Below are 17374 nucleotides of genomic sequence, written 5' to 3'. Positions count from 1 at the left end.
AATATACAATCATGTCATCTGCAAACAGAGACAATTAGACTTCCTCTTTTCCTAATTGAATACCCTTTATTTCTTTCTCTTGCCTGATTGCCCTGGCCAGAACTTCCAATACTATGTTGAATAGGAGTGGTGAGAGAGGGCATCCTTGTCTAGTACCGGTTTTCAAAGGGAATGCTTCCAGTTTTTGCCCATTCAGTATGTTATTGACTGTGGGTTTGTCATAAATAGCTCTTATTATTTTGAGATATGTTCCATCAAGACCTGGTTTATTGAGAGTTTTTAGCATGACGGGCTGTTGAATTTTGTCGAAGGCCTTTTCTGCATCTATTGAGACAAATCATGTTGTGGTTTTTGTCATTGGTTCTGTTTATGTGATGGATTACATTTATTGATTTGTATATGTTGAACCTCAGTAAAAATTTAATGTTTCAATATTATTAGATACTTTAACTTTAAAGTCCTAGGGTTTTAAAGAGAGTGATGTAATAAAATTCCGGGGTGTTCATTTACTCACCTAATCACTGACATTTAAACAAACAAGCCTCTCACATTTTAACAACTACAACATCTTTCCTTGACTCTACTTCTCACTCTAGTAACTACCTTCTTTCTTTTCATAGCTGCGTTTCTAAGAGCTTGCTATACTCAATCTTTTTGCTCTCTATCCACTCCTTTCTAATCTAACTTTCTACCAAAACAGTTCAAATGCTCCATAGACCCATTTTATCCAGTGTGTCCCTTCTTGAAACACTTTCTTCTCTTGCTTCCATACTTTACTGATTTTCTCTCAACTCCAGGATCTCTTTTGTAGATTCCTGTATGTTGCTGTTACATGTTAACATTTCTCAAAGCTCAAGTTTGTGGCCTCCTTTTTTCCTCATATTCTAACCTTTACCGACGTAATCTCATTCACTTCTATACCAACAACTCCCAAATTTGCATTTCCTTCCCAGATTTCTCCTTTGAACTCCAGAGTATTGCATACTCTCCATCCCCATGAGGAAATCTCAAAGCCTCCTCTAACTCAACACATTTCAAATGGAATGATGATCTTCACTCCTCCATGCCTGGGTTTGATATCTTGGTGAATGGCACTGTAACCCACTCACCTGCATAACACACAGATCTAGCAATTGGTTTTGAAACTCCCGTCTCCTTAGCTCCCCACCCCATAGTATCCAGTACATTAACAATCCCTTATAAATCTCTCTCAGATCTACCTATAATCTCTGCATCTGTGCTAACACCATCCTAATCCAAGTTAACATCTTTTCCTGCCTGGACTACTGTGTAACCACCCAACTGGCTTTGTGCAGCCCTCTTTTCTAGCTCAGTCTGTCCTTCCCACTGCAACCAGAATAAATGCAAGTATTATCAAGCTGCTTAGATGCCTAAAACCCTTTTAATTAGTAAGCATTACTTGTAGCTGAAAGATCATAATCTGACTGCCTCTCTGGCCCCATCTTGCATCAGGCTCCTCACTTGCTCCCTCTATGCCTGGTATAATTTCAGTACCTTTAATGTGTCCCATTCCTAGCACAGCTGTTCACCTTGTTTGACACGCTTCTCCCTCTGTCCTCCTCAGGTTGCCTAGGCAACTCCTATTCAATTGACTGGATGTAAGGTCATTTCCTCACAGAAGCCTTCCCTGGCCCTCAGACTAAGTCAAATTTCCTTTTTCTGTACTTTCATAGCACTCGCTATTTCATAAAAACGATTGTTGACTTATATGTACACATTTGGTTGTATAATGATTTGATTAATATTTATCTTGCCTACTACTCTATTTAATGAGGGCAAGGACTGTATTTATTATTCTTACCGTTTCATCCTCAAAGCCTATTGCAGTGCCTGGCACACAGTAGGCACTTTCTAAAAGTCTGCTGACTGAATAAACAGAGGAAATGCACAAATGAAGGGCAGAGGTCGTAGTAACTTGCCCAGGGTCAAGATGGCAAGGCTGAGACTATAGTTTCCAGTCCAGATCACCAGCCTTCTGAATAAATATCTTGTCCTAAATTTTGTTCTAAATCATTGGAACCAAAGCAACGTCACAACTCAAGTCCAATTTCTCGGCCTCCCGTTTTCTACAGATGGCATTTATTCAGCAATGGAATGTTGTAAGTATAGTAATTTTTCTTTTTTCCATGAAACATGTTTATCTTCTTGCTCTATTTTGAAGGGATATTATGATAAACGATGCGACTATTTAAAACTTGTAAAGCTTCTTGGGATTCTCAGAAAAAGTACAAGATATAGGTCAAAAAGAGTAATTTTGTCTCTCACAAAAGAATTTTCTGTTTAAAAAATGCTGTTAACTTGAAAAAGTGGTATCTCCTAAAGAACATTCTAATAGGTGGGATAATCATCATCATATTTCTAGCTGCTACGTATATCCCTTCCCTTAAAAGTAAAAAAGGAGAAAATCACTTTGCTGTGTGGAAGTGCTTTGTGTGTTTTATAAAATCCCCATAAAATATTTAGTGGTTCAAGGAACGGCTGCCGCATTTCTAAGGCAAATAGCTTATCCCTGAAAAAGCTTGAGGATCTGACTCTCAAGAGTCTTTGTGCTCTGGATGAATAAGAAATCATTATTTTTGAACTTCCTTGCTCACGTCAGTGACTTCCACCTGCACCCAATCCATTGGTTATAAGTACCCATGAATTGCCTTGCCAATTATAGGCAGGATTACCTAGGAGGACCAGGCAAAACCAAACTCCTGGTAAGCTTTATTAGCCTTTTCTATGATGTGTCTCAGTTTCCATTTCACACCTTGGAGTGGAAGACAATCTCTACTCACACTGTTGTGGTACGTGTCTGTCTGTCTCAGATGTGTGTGTAAGGTGTATTTCTCAGCTCAGGGTATCTGAAGTAATTTCTTTTTTTTTTTTTTTTAAGACCGCTGTCTTAAGGCTTAAAAGTAATTTAAGGTTTTGTTTTTTGTTATTATTTTGAGAATTGCAGTTTCTTTGGAGACAACAAAGTACTTTTTATTCAAAGATGAAAGAGGCATACTCAGACTTTCTATGTTATGTTCATACTTGTTTTGCTTATCACTGTATAACATTCTCATCATGATGGGCTACTTTAAGCTAATCAGTTGGATTTTGGGGTCCTCATTTAGAAGTCAATCTGGAAAAAATATGGCTGTAAAACTTAGATGAACCAGTATGCTATTTCTCCTTCCTTGTCTGCCTTTAGAGATGTTTTCTCTTTCTCTCTCTCTTCCCTGACTATCTCTCTCAATGATCATTGACAGCTCCCCCATTCCCTCTTTCACTCAGCTTCACTCCACCATGACCAGAGCATCTCTCCTGCTACTATGTGTTGCCCTGGTGCTGCTTTGGCATGTGAATGGAGCCACACTAAGAAACAAAGACAAATGGAAGCCACTCAACAACCCCAGAAACAGAGATCTGGTAAGAACACACCTGGGGCCTGGGTTTCAGGATAGAACTAATGCCTCTTTGGATTTATTCACACAGCATTCTGTTTTCCAGAGCATAGTGGAAAGGGGGCTACCAAGGGTTGAGAAGATTCTCCAACAGGATTGGACCAGAGTTTTACTACCCTAGTGGTTGGCAACCTATTGTTTCTCTGGCCAGTTTACATTTGTTTCTGTAAAGAGAAACAAATTTATATTTAGAAACAATCTTATATACACAGAGTGCATTTCATTTGTAACTGATCTTATATACACATTGACTTTGTAGCCTTGACTTCTAATACATTTACAAAACCAAGAGTGTAACAGGGAATTGCTCATGCGTAGCTTAGATTGAACTGATGATAAAACAAATTATCATGTAACTAGCAATTGCCAAGCTCAACTGCAAAAATTGAAAGTTGGCCCTGCATGGGTATCAATTTGCTGGGCATATTTTCAACATATTCTATAAAATAGAATTCAAAAGATCAGTAAACATTCTCTTTAAAAAATATGCCAAATACAATAAACATGCTGACATGACTATTTTGAAATATGGTTTTTCTAAAGTGAATGATGTGAAATATAAAAACATAGGATTAAAATAAACTGAGATAAAAGACCAGCAGGATTTGTTTTCTGGTCACAGCTGCTGACCAAAACAGGATCTGGTCCAGACAGGATAAAGTAAAAACACTGGGTGAAACCAGCAGATGGCGACAAAAGTGGTCCCGACCTGCTCTCATTGCTCATTAGGATATGATACTCCCCTTAGTGCCATGACAGTTTACAAATATCATGGCAATGACCTGGAAGCTACCACTCCTTTCCATGGCAATGACCCAAAAGTTACCACCTCTTTCCTAGAAAGCTCTAAATAACCCCCTTCTATTTGCATTAACCCATACCTTAATTTGCATATATTCAAAAATGGATAAAAACACAGTTGCTAAGAACCTATATGTTGTCAACTCTGGGTGCACTACCTGTGAGTTAGCCTTGTTCTGGCAGGAGCAGTATCTTTCAATAAAAGATTGTTACCACAGTCAGCCTGCCCTTAAATTCTTTTCTGGGCAAAGCCAAGAACCATCCTGGGCTAAGCCCCAGTTTTGGAGTTTGCCTGTCCTGCCGATATCGAAGCAAGTAGCACTTTGCACATCTTCTGTGTTCATTTCCTAATGAAAATCTGAAAAGAAACTATTGAAGAAGGCAGTGACAGAGATCTCATCTTAAGGAAGAGGAGATACTGAGCTGCTTATTATGGAGTTCATTTTCATCTTTGACCTTAGTACTCAGATAGTTCACAATGAATCTTTCGACTGTGGTGCTGTTCCATAGTCTTCCTTCAATTTTCACTAAAAATGGTGAATTATTTTGGTTAGGGTTGAAATATCAGAAAGAAGGTACAGGGGAGGGGAGGAGAAGTATTTGAAGCATGTACTTGTATTTCTGGATTTTGATTTCCAACCTCTTGCCTCTTAGATTAGCCTTAAAGTCAATTCAGGGGAAAAACAGGGAAAAAAATCACCTTTATTTTTGGTGTTTCATTTATATCTGGCATTGATCATTTTCTTTCTCTCTTTAGTTTTTCAGAAGCCTTCAGGCATATTTTAAGGGCAGAGGTCTTGATCTTGGAACATTTCCAAATCCTTTCCCCATGAATGAGAATCCTAGACCTCTCTCTTTTCAATCAGAACTTACTGCTTCTGCATCTGCAGATTATGAAGAGCAGAAAAACTCCTTTCACAATTATCTTAAAGGCTGAAAGTTTCTTCTGAGCTCAGGTAAAAGTTGACCCTTTATTCGCAGGATCTGTCTAAACATACAAGTCAGCCATAAAGTAGATATTTTGAAAGTATTTATTTGAAAAAATAATTTTATTTCCTCATAGGAATAAGTGCTCAGTTCTGCTTATACTCCTCACTGTTAAGTATTTGGATTTAGTTCAGGTATTTTACAGTCTTGTTTTAAAAAGAAATGACAGTTTTTATTTTTTAAGCATAGTTATCCAGGCAGAGACATATTAAAATAATAAAATTATCTCTCTTAATAGGATTATTAAATTAATAACATGGCCACACTCTTACCTGTATCTTTTTCCAGACCAAGTGATATAGCTAAGTTATGTGGAAAATCTACATAAAGACATATGTCAAATTGAGTTATTGGATTAGATGGGAATTAAAAATTAAAAGAATGGTTTTTTGGGGGATAAAGTATTATGCATATATTTGAACTTCAACTTCCTCACCTATAGAAAGAAAAGGTTGACTATTAGTAAAGATGGCATTTTTCTCATAGAAAAAACTTAAAAATTTATTAAGATTTGAATTTCATTACTTTTTTTGTTGTTGTTGAGGTGGAGCCTCACTCCGTCACCCAGGCTGGGGTGCAATGGTGTGATCTTGGCTCACTGCAACCTCTGCCTCCCGGGTTCAAAGAATTCTCCTGCCTCAGCCTCCTGAGTAGCTGGGATTACAGGTGCCCGCCACCATGCCCAGATAAATTTTGTATTTTTTTTAGTAGAGACAGGGTTTCACCATGTTGGCCAGGCTGGTCTCGAACTCATGACCTCGTGATCTGCCCACCTCAGTCTCCCAAAGTGCTGTAATTACAGGCATGAACCAGCACGCCCAGCGAATTTCGTTACTCTTATTACTTTAGCATTCCTATCAAACCAACACATACCATTTAAAAAGAACAAGTATGATTGGCCAGGCGCGGTGGCTCACGCCTGTAATCCCAGCACTTTGGGAGGCCAAGGCGGAAGGATCACGGGGTGAGGAAATAAAGACCATCCTGGCTAACATAGTGAAACCCCGTCTGTACTAAAAACACAAAAAATTAGCCGGGCGTAGTGGCGGGTGCCTTTAGTCCCAGCTGCTCAGGAAGCTGAGGCAGGAGAATGGCATGAACCCGGGAGGCGGAGCTTGCAGTGAGTGGACATGGCGCCACTGCACTCCAGCCTGGGCAACAGAGCGAGACTCCGTCTCAAAAAAAAAAAAAAAAAAAAAGGAACAAGTATGGTGAATTCCAAGCAAATACATTATGATTTCAATCCATTAGCTTTTTGTTTAGCTGAATGATAAAGGGAATGGAATCATAATTAAAATCTTTTCCCGTTCTCCCACAGTGTAATTTTGAAATTCTGAGGAAGCATGTCTTTCTTGTGCTTCATGGTGTTTGTGAAAGGGTTTTCATTATTAGTTCTTTTAAATGTGATGATTAAAAAATAATGATTGCTATTCTAAAAAGAACATATAACTTACCATGTGGAATATGCCCTTGGATATTGTTCTAAAATGAGAAAATAAAATAGAAGAAACAGTAAGATATTAATGAAGTTTTCTCTTTACTATTTTTTACACTTAGGCCTTAGGGTTTCAGAGAATAGTTATTAATAGCATACTACCTCTCTTAGTAAAAGGCAGATAAATTGCTTGTAAGCCTCAGCTTGTTCATCTGTAAATTGCAGATACTGGTTTCTACCTTACAGAAAGTATCATAGAAAATATCAAATAAATACTTTCATGTGAGCATGGAATGAGGTAATATTTAAGGGCAGGAAACTGATAAAGCACCCAGTTGGTGGTATCGTAAAAGAACAGGAATTATTCACCTTTATGGAAAAAAAAACAAAACACAAAGCTTCTGATTTGGAGTATATTTCATAATTATGAGCTCTATGTTCCTTACATCTCTGGTGAGAAAATGATGAAAAAAAGAGTTTTCATTAAAATATGTTGATTTGGGGGTCGTTGGTTTGACTGTGTAGTCTTCAGTTTCTATTTAATTATAACATTGTCTTGTTCTTTCAGGTGTCTGGCTATTGTAAAACTACAGATGAAGCCTCTCATTAGAAAAATTCAACCACTGTCGTAGCTAAACTTTCGTGGAGTTTCTTTCCCCCTCACTTTTATTTTTCAGTTTGTAATGATTCTATTCCACATTTCCATATTTACATATAAATCGCTGGAACTATGATTTCTATGCATATTTATGGAGTGTTTTTCCTGTACAACCATAAATATTGATGTAGAGCAGTGCATGCATTTGTAGGAGTTACAAAAACATCACAAACTGAAAAAAGATTATAATCTAAATTAGATGTTTCTTTAAGCTTGTTTTTAAAACGTGTCTTTTAAGTTTATTATCTTTTATCAACCAATTTTTTTTAAAGGGACATGCTCACTTTTAGTATAGTAAAATTTATTATATGTGATAGGGGGTTGGGTTTAAAATTTGTCTTCCTTTCCTAAAAAGAAGATGCATTCCCATGTTCAGCATACACTACTAAAAGACCTCACAGTTTTAGTTTCATAAGAAATGAGGGCAAGTGATAAACAGCCACAATTAAGTTAAAATGGAAGCAAACAACCACAACAAACATGGGATTCTAGAAGTTGTCAATGCCTCTGAAGATGCTCTTTGCCAGAATATTCAGAGGTGGACATTGTGCCACATCAAATATTCTAGCAATGCCCCAGCCCTTGCTCTCATACACAACCTCCTCAGGAAGGAAAAGTAGAAACAGGTGATTTCCTCTCTTTCCAACCAGCCCCTGCCCTCCTTACTCTAGCTCATGCTGAGTTATTCTGATTCCCATATTCACATTTGGAATAGCTGCTTTTCCTGTATCTTTATAGATAGCTGCATCATCTTCTCTATGATTCCTGCAAAAGGAATGTTGCACTAAAATGCAACATTGTCCTAACATTAGTCTGTGCATTTCAAAATAGTTTACTGTGGCTTTTTTTTTTTTTGGTGGATTATTGATATTGTATATGAAGAATAAAATATTTGTGCAAGAACAGATTTTGTGTCTGGTTTAAGATGTTCTATTGTAATTAGTCGTATATGTGTCTGTTTCCCCTGAAGAGTCATGAGGTCTTTGTGAGCAGAGACCATATCTAATTCACCTTTATTTCCCCAGCAGCTAGTACGATGCCTAGCATGGAGCAATTGTTCAATAGATACTTGTTGAATTGAAATAAACATGTGCTATTCATCCAGTCTTCACACAGTAATGGAAGCTCCTTTTAGTTAATGTCAAAACTTTTTTTCTTGCCATTTAAAAAATGTAAGTAATTCTTGATGAGTTATTCCTCATAAAAGTATAGCTTATTCATATAAATGGTAGAGTGGTAGGGAGTTTTTCACCTCTGTCGAGTTCCAAGTACTAGTGGTTGGTTTTCCCTTTCTTAATACTGTCCCTGCTCTGGGTGTTAAGACCTCCACAAAGGGAATGCTTACCAGTTTCAGGGCATTGAAAAGGAAGGGCGTCCACATGGGACATTTGGACAATGCACCCAGCCTGCCCTATCATTTTGACAATCAAAACCTCCTGGGGGCTGGGCATGGTGGCTCATGCCTGTAATCCCAGCACTTTGGGAGGCTGAGGTGGGCAGATTACCTGAGGTCAGGAGTTCGAGACCAGCCTGGCCAACATCGTGAAACTCTGTCTCTTGTAAAAATACAAAAATGAGCTGGGCGTGGTGGCTCACGCCTGTAGTCCCAACTACTCGGGAGTCTGAGCCAGGAGAATCACTTGAACCCGGGAGATGGAGGTTGCGGTGAGCCGAGATCGTGCCACTACACTCCAGTCTGGCAACAGAGCGAGACTCCGTCTCAAACAAACAAACAAACAAACAAAACCCCAAAACCTCCCTACACACATTTCTAAAATTCACTAGGGAAATGATTTTGCTCTTGGCTGAGAACTACTGCCAGAACATAGATGAAGTGTATGTAGTGTTTGTTCCAATGCAAATAAATGTTCTGCAGGTGTTTTAGGCTCTGGAGGAGTCTCTGATACTTCCCTATATAGGTCCTTGGCAATCTCTCAACACTGAAAGGAGCCTCTGCTCCTCTTCAGTGAGTGTCTCATTCCCCAGCACTTGGCCTATTGTCCTCTGTCCCAGATCTAGGGTGGCCAAGAACTGTTAAGAGTGTGAGCTTTTATCCTACTTGCAAGCTACACACTAGCTTTCTACACTTTTATCAAACTTGGCAGATACATGAGACACCTTATGTCTGAGACAACTGACTTTCTTACTGATGGCATGGCAGGTAGTGACATGAGTTTTACACTTACATCAGTTTTCCTTACTCCCCAAGTATCAAGGGGGCCATGTGAATGTGCGTCCAGGTGTATGCTGTGCACAGTGGGTTTGTGTCAAAGCTGAGGAACTCCAGCCTTAGGCAATCCCCACTCTTCTAATGGCACTGCTAGCAAATACGCCCAAACTTTGCCCAGAGGGAAACATTTATTACACTGTTCGGAAAAAAAATTTGTTCCCTGCCCCAGAAAGAGACAATAGCTCCACCGTGCAAGGCTGTTTGATTTGAAAACAGCCTTGAAAGGCTAGCCTAGAACAAAGCTATCACAAGCTTTTTCAGAACAATTAATAAAGTCATGGAAAAATAGTCTCCCACATAGGGTCCCAGCCCATCCTGGCTCTTTTCCCTGGCAAGAAGAAAGAATGTATGCTTTTAATTACATGGTCATGGTAAAAATTCAATGTTCTGCTTCCTTCAGACTTTCCATTTTGATTTTCAAAACAAGCCTGAATGTATTTTTCCACTTCATCTCCATAACCATTCCACTTCATCCCAAGGTAATGTGGATACCTCTGACTCATCAGGAGACAAATCTCTCCCAAGGAAGGGGGGGAAAGAAAAACAGAAAGATTGAAATTTCAAGATATGTTGCAACAGTCTGACTGCTAAAATAACTTTCATGTCATTAAGGTGTTCCATAGCCAAAAAAAAAAAAAAAACCACCCTCCTACCCCTTGTTCACTGCTTCCTGTTCTTCATAATATGAATCTCTATCTCCAGAATTGTTATTCCCATATTTCAGATAGCCAACAATAAGACAAGATAGTCTAAGTCATCTGGGTCTTAGGAGAGTATTCTCCTTATAGGTAACCATCCCTCCTCACTTGATTTCTCTTCTTTTCCCCTAGGAGAGTTAGGACTCAAGATTCCTAAATTCCACTTAGACACAGTTCCTCCACTGTCTGGAAAAATTTAGAGGAGAATTTCCCTGTAAGTGGTTTAAGTGGATTGCTTTAACATACTCCACCCTGCTCACCTTCCATATTTTATACGGAGGTAGGACTCTGAGGATCCTTCCTCATGAGAAAGGGAATGACTTCTAGCTGAAAGATATATATATATTTTTTCTCACCTGGCAGTCCTGTCCTTGCAGGTCCTGGCCCCTCATTCTCCCATCCTTCTGCTGTTTATCCTCACCAGGATTGTCATAAAGATGGCTAGGTGATACTCTCCCTGTAACTTGTCTTTAACCTTAGCTTCATATTGAGCTTCATTTCCCTACTCCAGCTGCCTTGCCCCAGGTTCCAAAGGCACTTTCAATTCCATCCAATATAATTCACAAATGTGTTTTCAGCACAAATTATTAGGCCATACAGTAGGGTTTACAATGATGCATCAGTTAGGGCTGTTGTCAAGATGTTTACAGCTAGTGTCTCTAGAATTGGACAAATGGATAATTATAATATAAGGGAAAATATAAATCACAGGAATGTGGAGTTGAAAAACAGTACCATTCAGAGAAGGCAGTATATTATAGTTCCAAGCATGGGACCTGGAGTCAGAAACCAGGGTTCAAATCCTGGCTCTACTACTTATTAGATAGAGACAATAGCATTAGGAATAACACCTACTGAGAAGAAAGGATTATTTTGAGAAATGTATGTAATATGTATAAAAGAGTAGATGGCCTATATATTTATTATACACTAATACGGGCAACAGTGTGTAGTAACCATACCAAGTATTTGGTTCTTTCTGAAAGTTTGCTGTTAGGAAAGGAAGAAAACTTGGGTGGGAGAGGTGGAACAGGAAGCCCAGGTGAACGTATTTACAGACTGAGAAGGTGCTTGAGGAAAGGGAGAGTTTGAGGATTTCGGGTGGGAGCAGGGCGCGGGGGTGGGGGAGAAATGGCGGGAGTGAAATTTAAAGCATACATTGGGGGAGGGTTTTAGCTTTCTGTGGCAGGGGAGAACTGGAGAGTGAAACATGCACGTGGCAGAGCAAATGGTTCAATTAAGAAAAAAATATCACACAGCAGTGACCAAATTAATTTAAAGAACCTTCAGGAAAGAAAATGGATTGGGAGAGGCCGGGCGCGGTGGCTCACGCCTGTAATCCCAGCACTTTGGGAGGCCGAGGCGGGCGGATCACGAGGTCAGGAGATCGAGACCATCCTGTCTAACACGGTGAAACACCATCTCTACTAAAAATACAAAAAATTATCCAGGCGTGGTGGCGGGTGCCTGTAGTCCCAGCTTCTCGGGAGGCTGAGGCAGGAAAATCGCTTGAACCCGGGAGACGGAGGTTGCAGTGAGCTGAGATCGCGCCACTGCACTCCAGCCTGGGTGACAGAGCGCGACTCCGTCTTTAAAAAAAAAAAAAAAATGGATTGGTAGAATGAAACTAACACTTAGTGAAGAATTGAGGGAAATCACCCAGGTTAAAGAAAATATATTTAAAGCACTTTTTTTTTTTTTGAGCTATCTAACACTCCGCACCGAGAGCCGAGCCAGTCGGCCGACCGAGTCTGCAAGGGGCGCGCCTCCTATATATAGGTCCCGGCCTGGCGCGCACGCGGAACCTGAGTGCTGCGACTGCGGCGCAGACCCGGCGGGTTTCGCGGAAGGACGCCGGTTCCTTGCTTTTGCTGGCCCTGGCGAGGTAGCGTCTGGAAAGCGCTGCTCTTCCGGTTCTCTGTCCCGGTTCCTGGGGTTGCACAGACAGAACCTGCAAACATGTCAGGGTTCAGTCCGGAACTCATCGACTACTTGGAAGGGAAAATCTCCTTCGAGGAGTTCGAACGGCGGAGAGAAGAGAGAAAAACCCGCGAGAAGAAAGTGAGGCGATGCTAGGCCTCGGTGCCCTTCACTCTCGTTGCCCTAATACACTTAGGTGTCGGGGACCCAGACGACCGCTTTCACCGTGATGGGGGCGGGCTGGGAACTTTCAGCAGCTTCTTCCTTATCTTACCGAAACTCCGGTTTTCACCCCTCATCCCTGTGCTAAAATCCTTAAAACGTTTTCGCCCACCGAAAACCTTTCGTCTTGGTGGTAACCTCTTCTTTTTCCCCCTAATACTACGTTTTTATTTCAGGGTAGCTTAACGCTGGTAAGTTAAATGGGAGGTGGGGAGAAGAGTTTGGAGTTACAGTCTAAGGTTCCAGTCCTAGCTTTGCCACTAAGTCGTTTTGTGACGGTGGGTGGGTAGCTCACCTCTCTTCTTTAGGCCCCAGTGTCTCCTTTTCTGAACTGGAACGATTGAGCTCCTGTTTTTGAGGAGTCTCCGCTGGTGTGAAGTAATAGTCCATGAAAAAGTATTGTCCGATAAGAAGATAATCTTCACCCATACCTTTTTTTCCCCATACTTAGAAATATCTGAACGTTTTGTATCTTCTTGCTTACTTCAAGTCCAAGAGAAAATAAAAGTAATGAAACGTTTTTAAGTTCGCTGGCAGATTCTTTTTTTTTTTTTTTTCAGACGGAGTTTCGCTCTTGTTGCCCAGGCTGGAGTGCAGCAGCACGATCTCGGCTCACGGCAACGTCGGCCTTCTGGTTTCAAGCCATTCGCCTGCCTCAGCCTCCCGAGTAGCTGGGACTACAGGCGCCTTCTACCACGCCTGGCTAATTTTTGTATTTTTGGTAGAGACGGGGTTTCACCGTGTTGGCCAGGATGGTCTCAAACTCCTGACCACGTGATCCACCCGCCTCGGCTTCCCAAAATGCTGGGATTACTGTGCCTGGCCGGCAGATTATTTAATAATTCATGCGACTAGTATGGACTCATCTTTTCATTTATTTTATTTCAGAGTTTCGCTGTGTCACCCAGGCTGGAGTGCAGTGACGCGATCTCGGCTCACTGCAACTTCCGCCTCCCGGACTCAAGCAATCCTCCTGCCTCAGCCACCAAGTAGCTGGGACCACAGGTGTGAGCCATCACACTCTGCTAATTTTTATATTTTTTGTAGAGACGGGGTTTCTCCACGTTGCTCAGGCGGGTCTCAAACTCCTGAGCTCAAGGGTTCCGCCTGTCTTGGCCTCCCAAAGTAGTTGGATTACAGGCGTGAGCCACCAAGTCATCTTTTTATTTAAAATGTTAGCATACAATGTGTTCATTAATGAAATTATTAAGATTTTTTATTTTTAGTTTTACAAATGACAGATTGAAGGGTAAGATCTAAGTACTTTGAAATGCTTTGACAGTATTCAAACTTAGATTCCACCTACTGTGTATGTGTTCACAGCTCAAGTTTTGTAGGACTAGAAAATGAGGCAAATGCCCTATTCTATAAACTGCCAACCCATGGTCACAAAATGCCTGAGTGGCAAAGCTAGGACTAGAACCAGAGACTCTGTGGCTGGGGAGAGCTAAGTCTGCGTTATTTTTTGGAATCATTAATTAATTTCCAATCACAGAGTCTTCAGGAAAAAGGAAAGTTGTCAGCTGAAGAAAATCCCGATGACTCTGAAGTTCCGTCGTCATCAGGAATTAACTCTACCAAATCCCAAGACAAAGATGTCAATGAAGGTATGTTAAAATTATGTGCTTCCTGCAATGAATGTTTGGAGTATGTAAGCAGAGTAATTTAGTGAAACATTGTATTTTCATTGCAGTGATTCTCTGTTGATTATGTGGTTTATCAGGAGCAGAATGCTTGGCTGTGTAGTAGGTGCCTAATAAATATTTGTTGAGTTACTGAATACCCTGATGGTTATTATTTGTGAGCTCTGGTGTTGGAAAAGTGTTTTAAATTGACATCAGTATTTGGGTGCTTTTTAAGATTATTTTTTAAATTGGCCCTCTCATTTGGTAACTAAACACTTCCAGACTATAGTCCCTCAAATTATAATGAATTACACTTCGATATAAAGTGACTTCCAAACCACTGCCTTAGTTACAGGGAGAAAAGATAGAAATGTTAGTGTGGAAGGCATGTTGGTTGCCCTCATGGAACTTCACACATAGCACAGTGTCTTGGTAGGCTACGTCATTCTAGCATCCAGTCCTCAGCTTTGCATGTCCAGGTATTAAATTTCGTTAGTGCACCCAGAGTAATTAAACTCATTGTAGCCTAATTAACTAGTAAGCAAATTTATTAATTTTCAGTGATTGATACCCTTTTCCAGGGATCAGAATGCTGATAATATCTCACGGTATCCATTTACTACCATATCAAGTTAACTGGGATGCTAAACTGTCCATTAGAAGGTAGCTTCATGTATAGGGTCTGATAACAGCTGTCTAGTTCTAGGGTTTAGAAGTACAGTTTGGTTCTTTTCCCTCGAAACAAATAAGCATTCACACAGAGAACAGACAGTCATAGCATGGGCAGAAAACAAACAAGATTTGTTCTTATCTTCCTGGACCAAGTGGGGAAAAAGGGGGAAAGAGGAGGAAAAACTGGGGGTTACGATTTCTTATTCTGCCAGGAAAGTGGGGTGGAAAAGGCAGCTGATAAAAAGGAACGAGAGCATGTCCTTTGCAGGGACATGGATGGCATCGGAAGTCGTTATCCTCAGCAAACCAACGCAGGAACAGAAGACCAAATACCGCATGTTCTCACTTACAAGTGGGAGCTGAATGATGAGAACACAGGGACAAAAGGGGGTGAGGAAACAACAGAAACTGGGGCCTTTCGGAGTAGGGGTGTTGCGGGAGGGAGAGCATCAGGAAGAACAGCTGATAGATGCTGGGCTTAATACCTAGGTGATGGGATGATCTGTGCAGCAAACCACCATGGTACATGTTTACCTATGTAACAAACCTGCACATCCTGCACATGTACCCCTGAACTTAAAAGATGAAGAAAAAAGGGCAGCTGACTGAAGTTGTTCTCACGATTTGTGGGTCTTTCCTTATCTGCTGAGGGGAGGAGCTGCTCTTCTGTCCTCAGGTGTTTGAGTGGCTACTATAGCAGCAGGCACAAGTGGGTGGGTGCCTGTCAGTCCTGTTTAAAGCTGCTCCCAAAAGCTAGCCATCAGGCCCTAAAAAAGGAGTGAACTGAGTCCAATTCAGGCTCACCATGAGCAGTCAGGCCCACAAGGACTGGCTGGCTTCAGCTCAGATAATCTCATCCATCCTTTTAAGATGTGAAGCTCCTAATTTCCTAGTAAGGAATTGTCCCAGGACTCTACCAAGACTCTTGAGTATGAGTGTGTATTCAGAGCAGAAGGGGTCAGTTTTGAACAAGCTTTGGCAGTCAGCTAATTGAAATATATGGCCACTAATTGTTCCTTTTCCCCTGGACAGTTCTAAATACACCACTAAATTCTTGCTCTTCACACTGTTCTTACACACTGTGAAGATAGGATCTTCTTTTAATTTCATTTTCAATTCATTTGCTGATATATTAAACTATAATTTTTATATATTGACTTTGTGTTCAACAACCTTGCTAAATTAATTTATTCTTACAGTTTGTATGTAGATTTGTTTTGGGTCTTCTATGTATATAATCATGTCATCTGTGACCTGATAATTTTTTTTCCTTGCCTGTTTTTTTTTTTGAGATGGAGTCTCGCCCTGTCGCCCAGGCTAGAGTGCAGTGGCGCCATGTCCACTCACTGCAAGCTCCACCTCCCGGGTTCATGCCATTCTCCTGCCTCAGTCTCCCGAGTAGCTGGGACTACAGGCGCCCGCCACGATGCCTGGCTAATTTTTTGTATTTTTAGTAGAGACGGGGTTTCACCGTGTTAGCCAGGATGATCTCAATCTCCTGACCTCGTGATCCGCCCGCCTCAGCCTCCCAAAGTGCTAGGACTATAGGCGTGAGTCACCGCGCCCGGCTTTCCTTGCCATCTTTATGCCTTTTGTTTCTTATTACATTGGCTAGGACCTCCAGTAAAATGTTGAATGGAAGTGGTGGTAGTAGGCAACTTTGTCTCATTCTTAGTAACGTTCAGTAATTCACCATTAGCTGTGTTTGTGGAAAATTTTTGTAGATACTCTTCATGAAATGAAAGATACTCCCTTTCATTTTTAGTTGACTAAGAATTTTTATTAGGAATGGGTATTGGATTTTATCAAATGCTTCTTTCTGTCAGAATGGATCATACGATTGCTCTTTTGTTCCTCTGATAAATTGTACATGTTTCTTTTCTTTTTTTTTTTTTTGAGATGGAGTCTCGCTGTGTCCCCCAGGCTGGAGTGCAGTGGCGCGATCTCGGCTCACTGCAAGCTCCGCCTCCCGGGTTCACGCCATTCTCCTGCCTCAGCCTCCCAGTAGCTGGGACTACAGGCGCCCGCCACCACGCCCGGCTAATTTTTTGTATTTTTAGTAGAGACGGGGTTTCACCGTGTTAGCCAGGATGATCTCAATCTCCTGACCTCGTGATCCGCCCGCCTCGGCCTCTCAAAGTGCTGGGATTACAGGCGTGAGCACCGCGCCCGGCCTTACATGTTTCTTTTCATCTTTATTTTGAATGTTCAGAATTCTTGAATATGATCCTTATGACTTCAAAATAATATTTATTACTCAGAACATGCAGCTTTTAAAATCTGTTCTTCATTAAACATTGATTATCTCATTTAGACATCATCTTTGGCATTTGAAGCATTTCACATAAGTAAGTATGCATAAGAGTTTTTGAACACAGGCCGGGTGCAGTAGTTCACGCCTATAATCCCAGCACTTTGGGAGGCCGAGATGGGTGGATCACTTGAGGCCAGGAGTTCAAGACCAACCTGACCAACATGGCGAAACCCCGTCTCTACTAAAAATACAAAAATTAGCTGGGTGTGTTGGCACACGCCTGTAGTCCCAGCTACTTGGGAGGCTGAGATGGATTGCTTGAACACAGAAGGCAGAGGCTGCAGTGACCTGAGATGGCACCACTGCACTCCAGCCTGGGCGACAGAGCAAGACTATGTCTCCAAAAAAAAAAAAAAA

At 41.0% G+C, this 17374-nt stretch overlaps 2 protein-coding genes across 2 annotated transcripts in view; both read left to right on the top strand.

The window, feature by feature from the left end:
* The first annotated feature begins 2361 nt into the window (after positions 1-2361).
* On the top strand, positions 2362-8243 carry LOC105551786 (chromosome unknown open reading frame, human C2orf66). The gene is made up of 3 exons (XM_011997189.1): positions 2362-3420; positions 5014-5212; positions 7247-8243. Exons 1-2 carry the CDS (start codon positions 3247-3249, stop codon positions 5191-5193), a joined length of 354 nt encoding a protein of 117 aa, XP_011852579.1. The 5' UTR covers positions 2362-3246; the 3' UTR covers positions 5194-5212; positions 7247-8243.
* Positions 8244-12037: 3794 nt separating this feature from the next.
* GTF3C3 (general transcription factor IIIC, polypeptide 3, 102kDa) overlaps positions 12038-17374 on the top strand; it is a 35007-nt gene continuing 29670 nt past the window's right edge. Inside the window, exons 1-2 of the mRNA XM_011997190.1 lie at positions 12038-12325; positions 13902-14013. Of these exons, the coding sequence (XP_011852580.1) occupies positions 12224-12325; positions 13902-14013 (214 nt within the window). The 5' untranslated portion in view covers positions 12038-12223. The remainder of the gene's footprint in view (positions 12326-13901; positions 14014-17374) is intronic.

Source organism: Mandrillus leucophaeus, unplaced genomic scaffold, assembly GCF_000951045.1.
Source record: "Mandrillus leucophaeus isolate KB7577 unplaced genomic scaffold, Mleu.le_1.0 Scaffold532, whole genome shotgun sequence".
NCBI lineage: Eukaryota > Metazoa > Chordata > Mammalia > Primates > Cercopithecidae > Mandrillus > Mandrillus leucophaeus.
The sequence above is the reverse complement of the archived record's forward strand: the minus strand, read 5'-3'. Positions and strand labels throughout refer to the sequence as shown.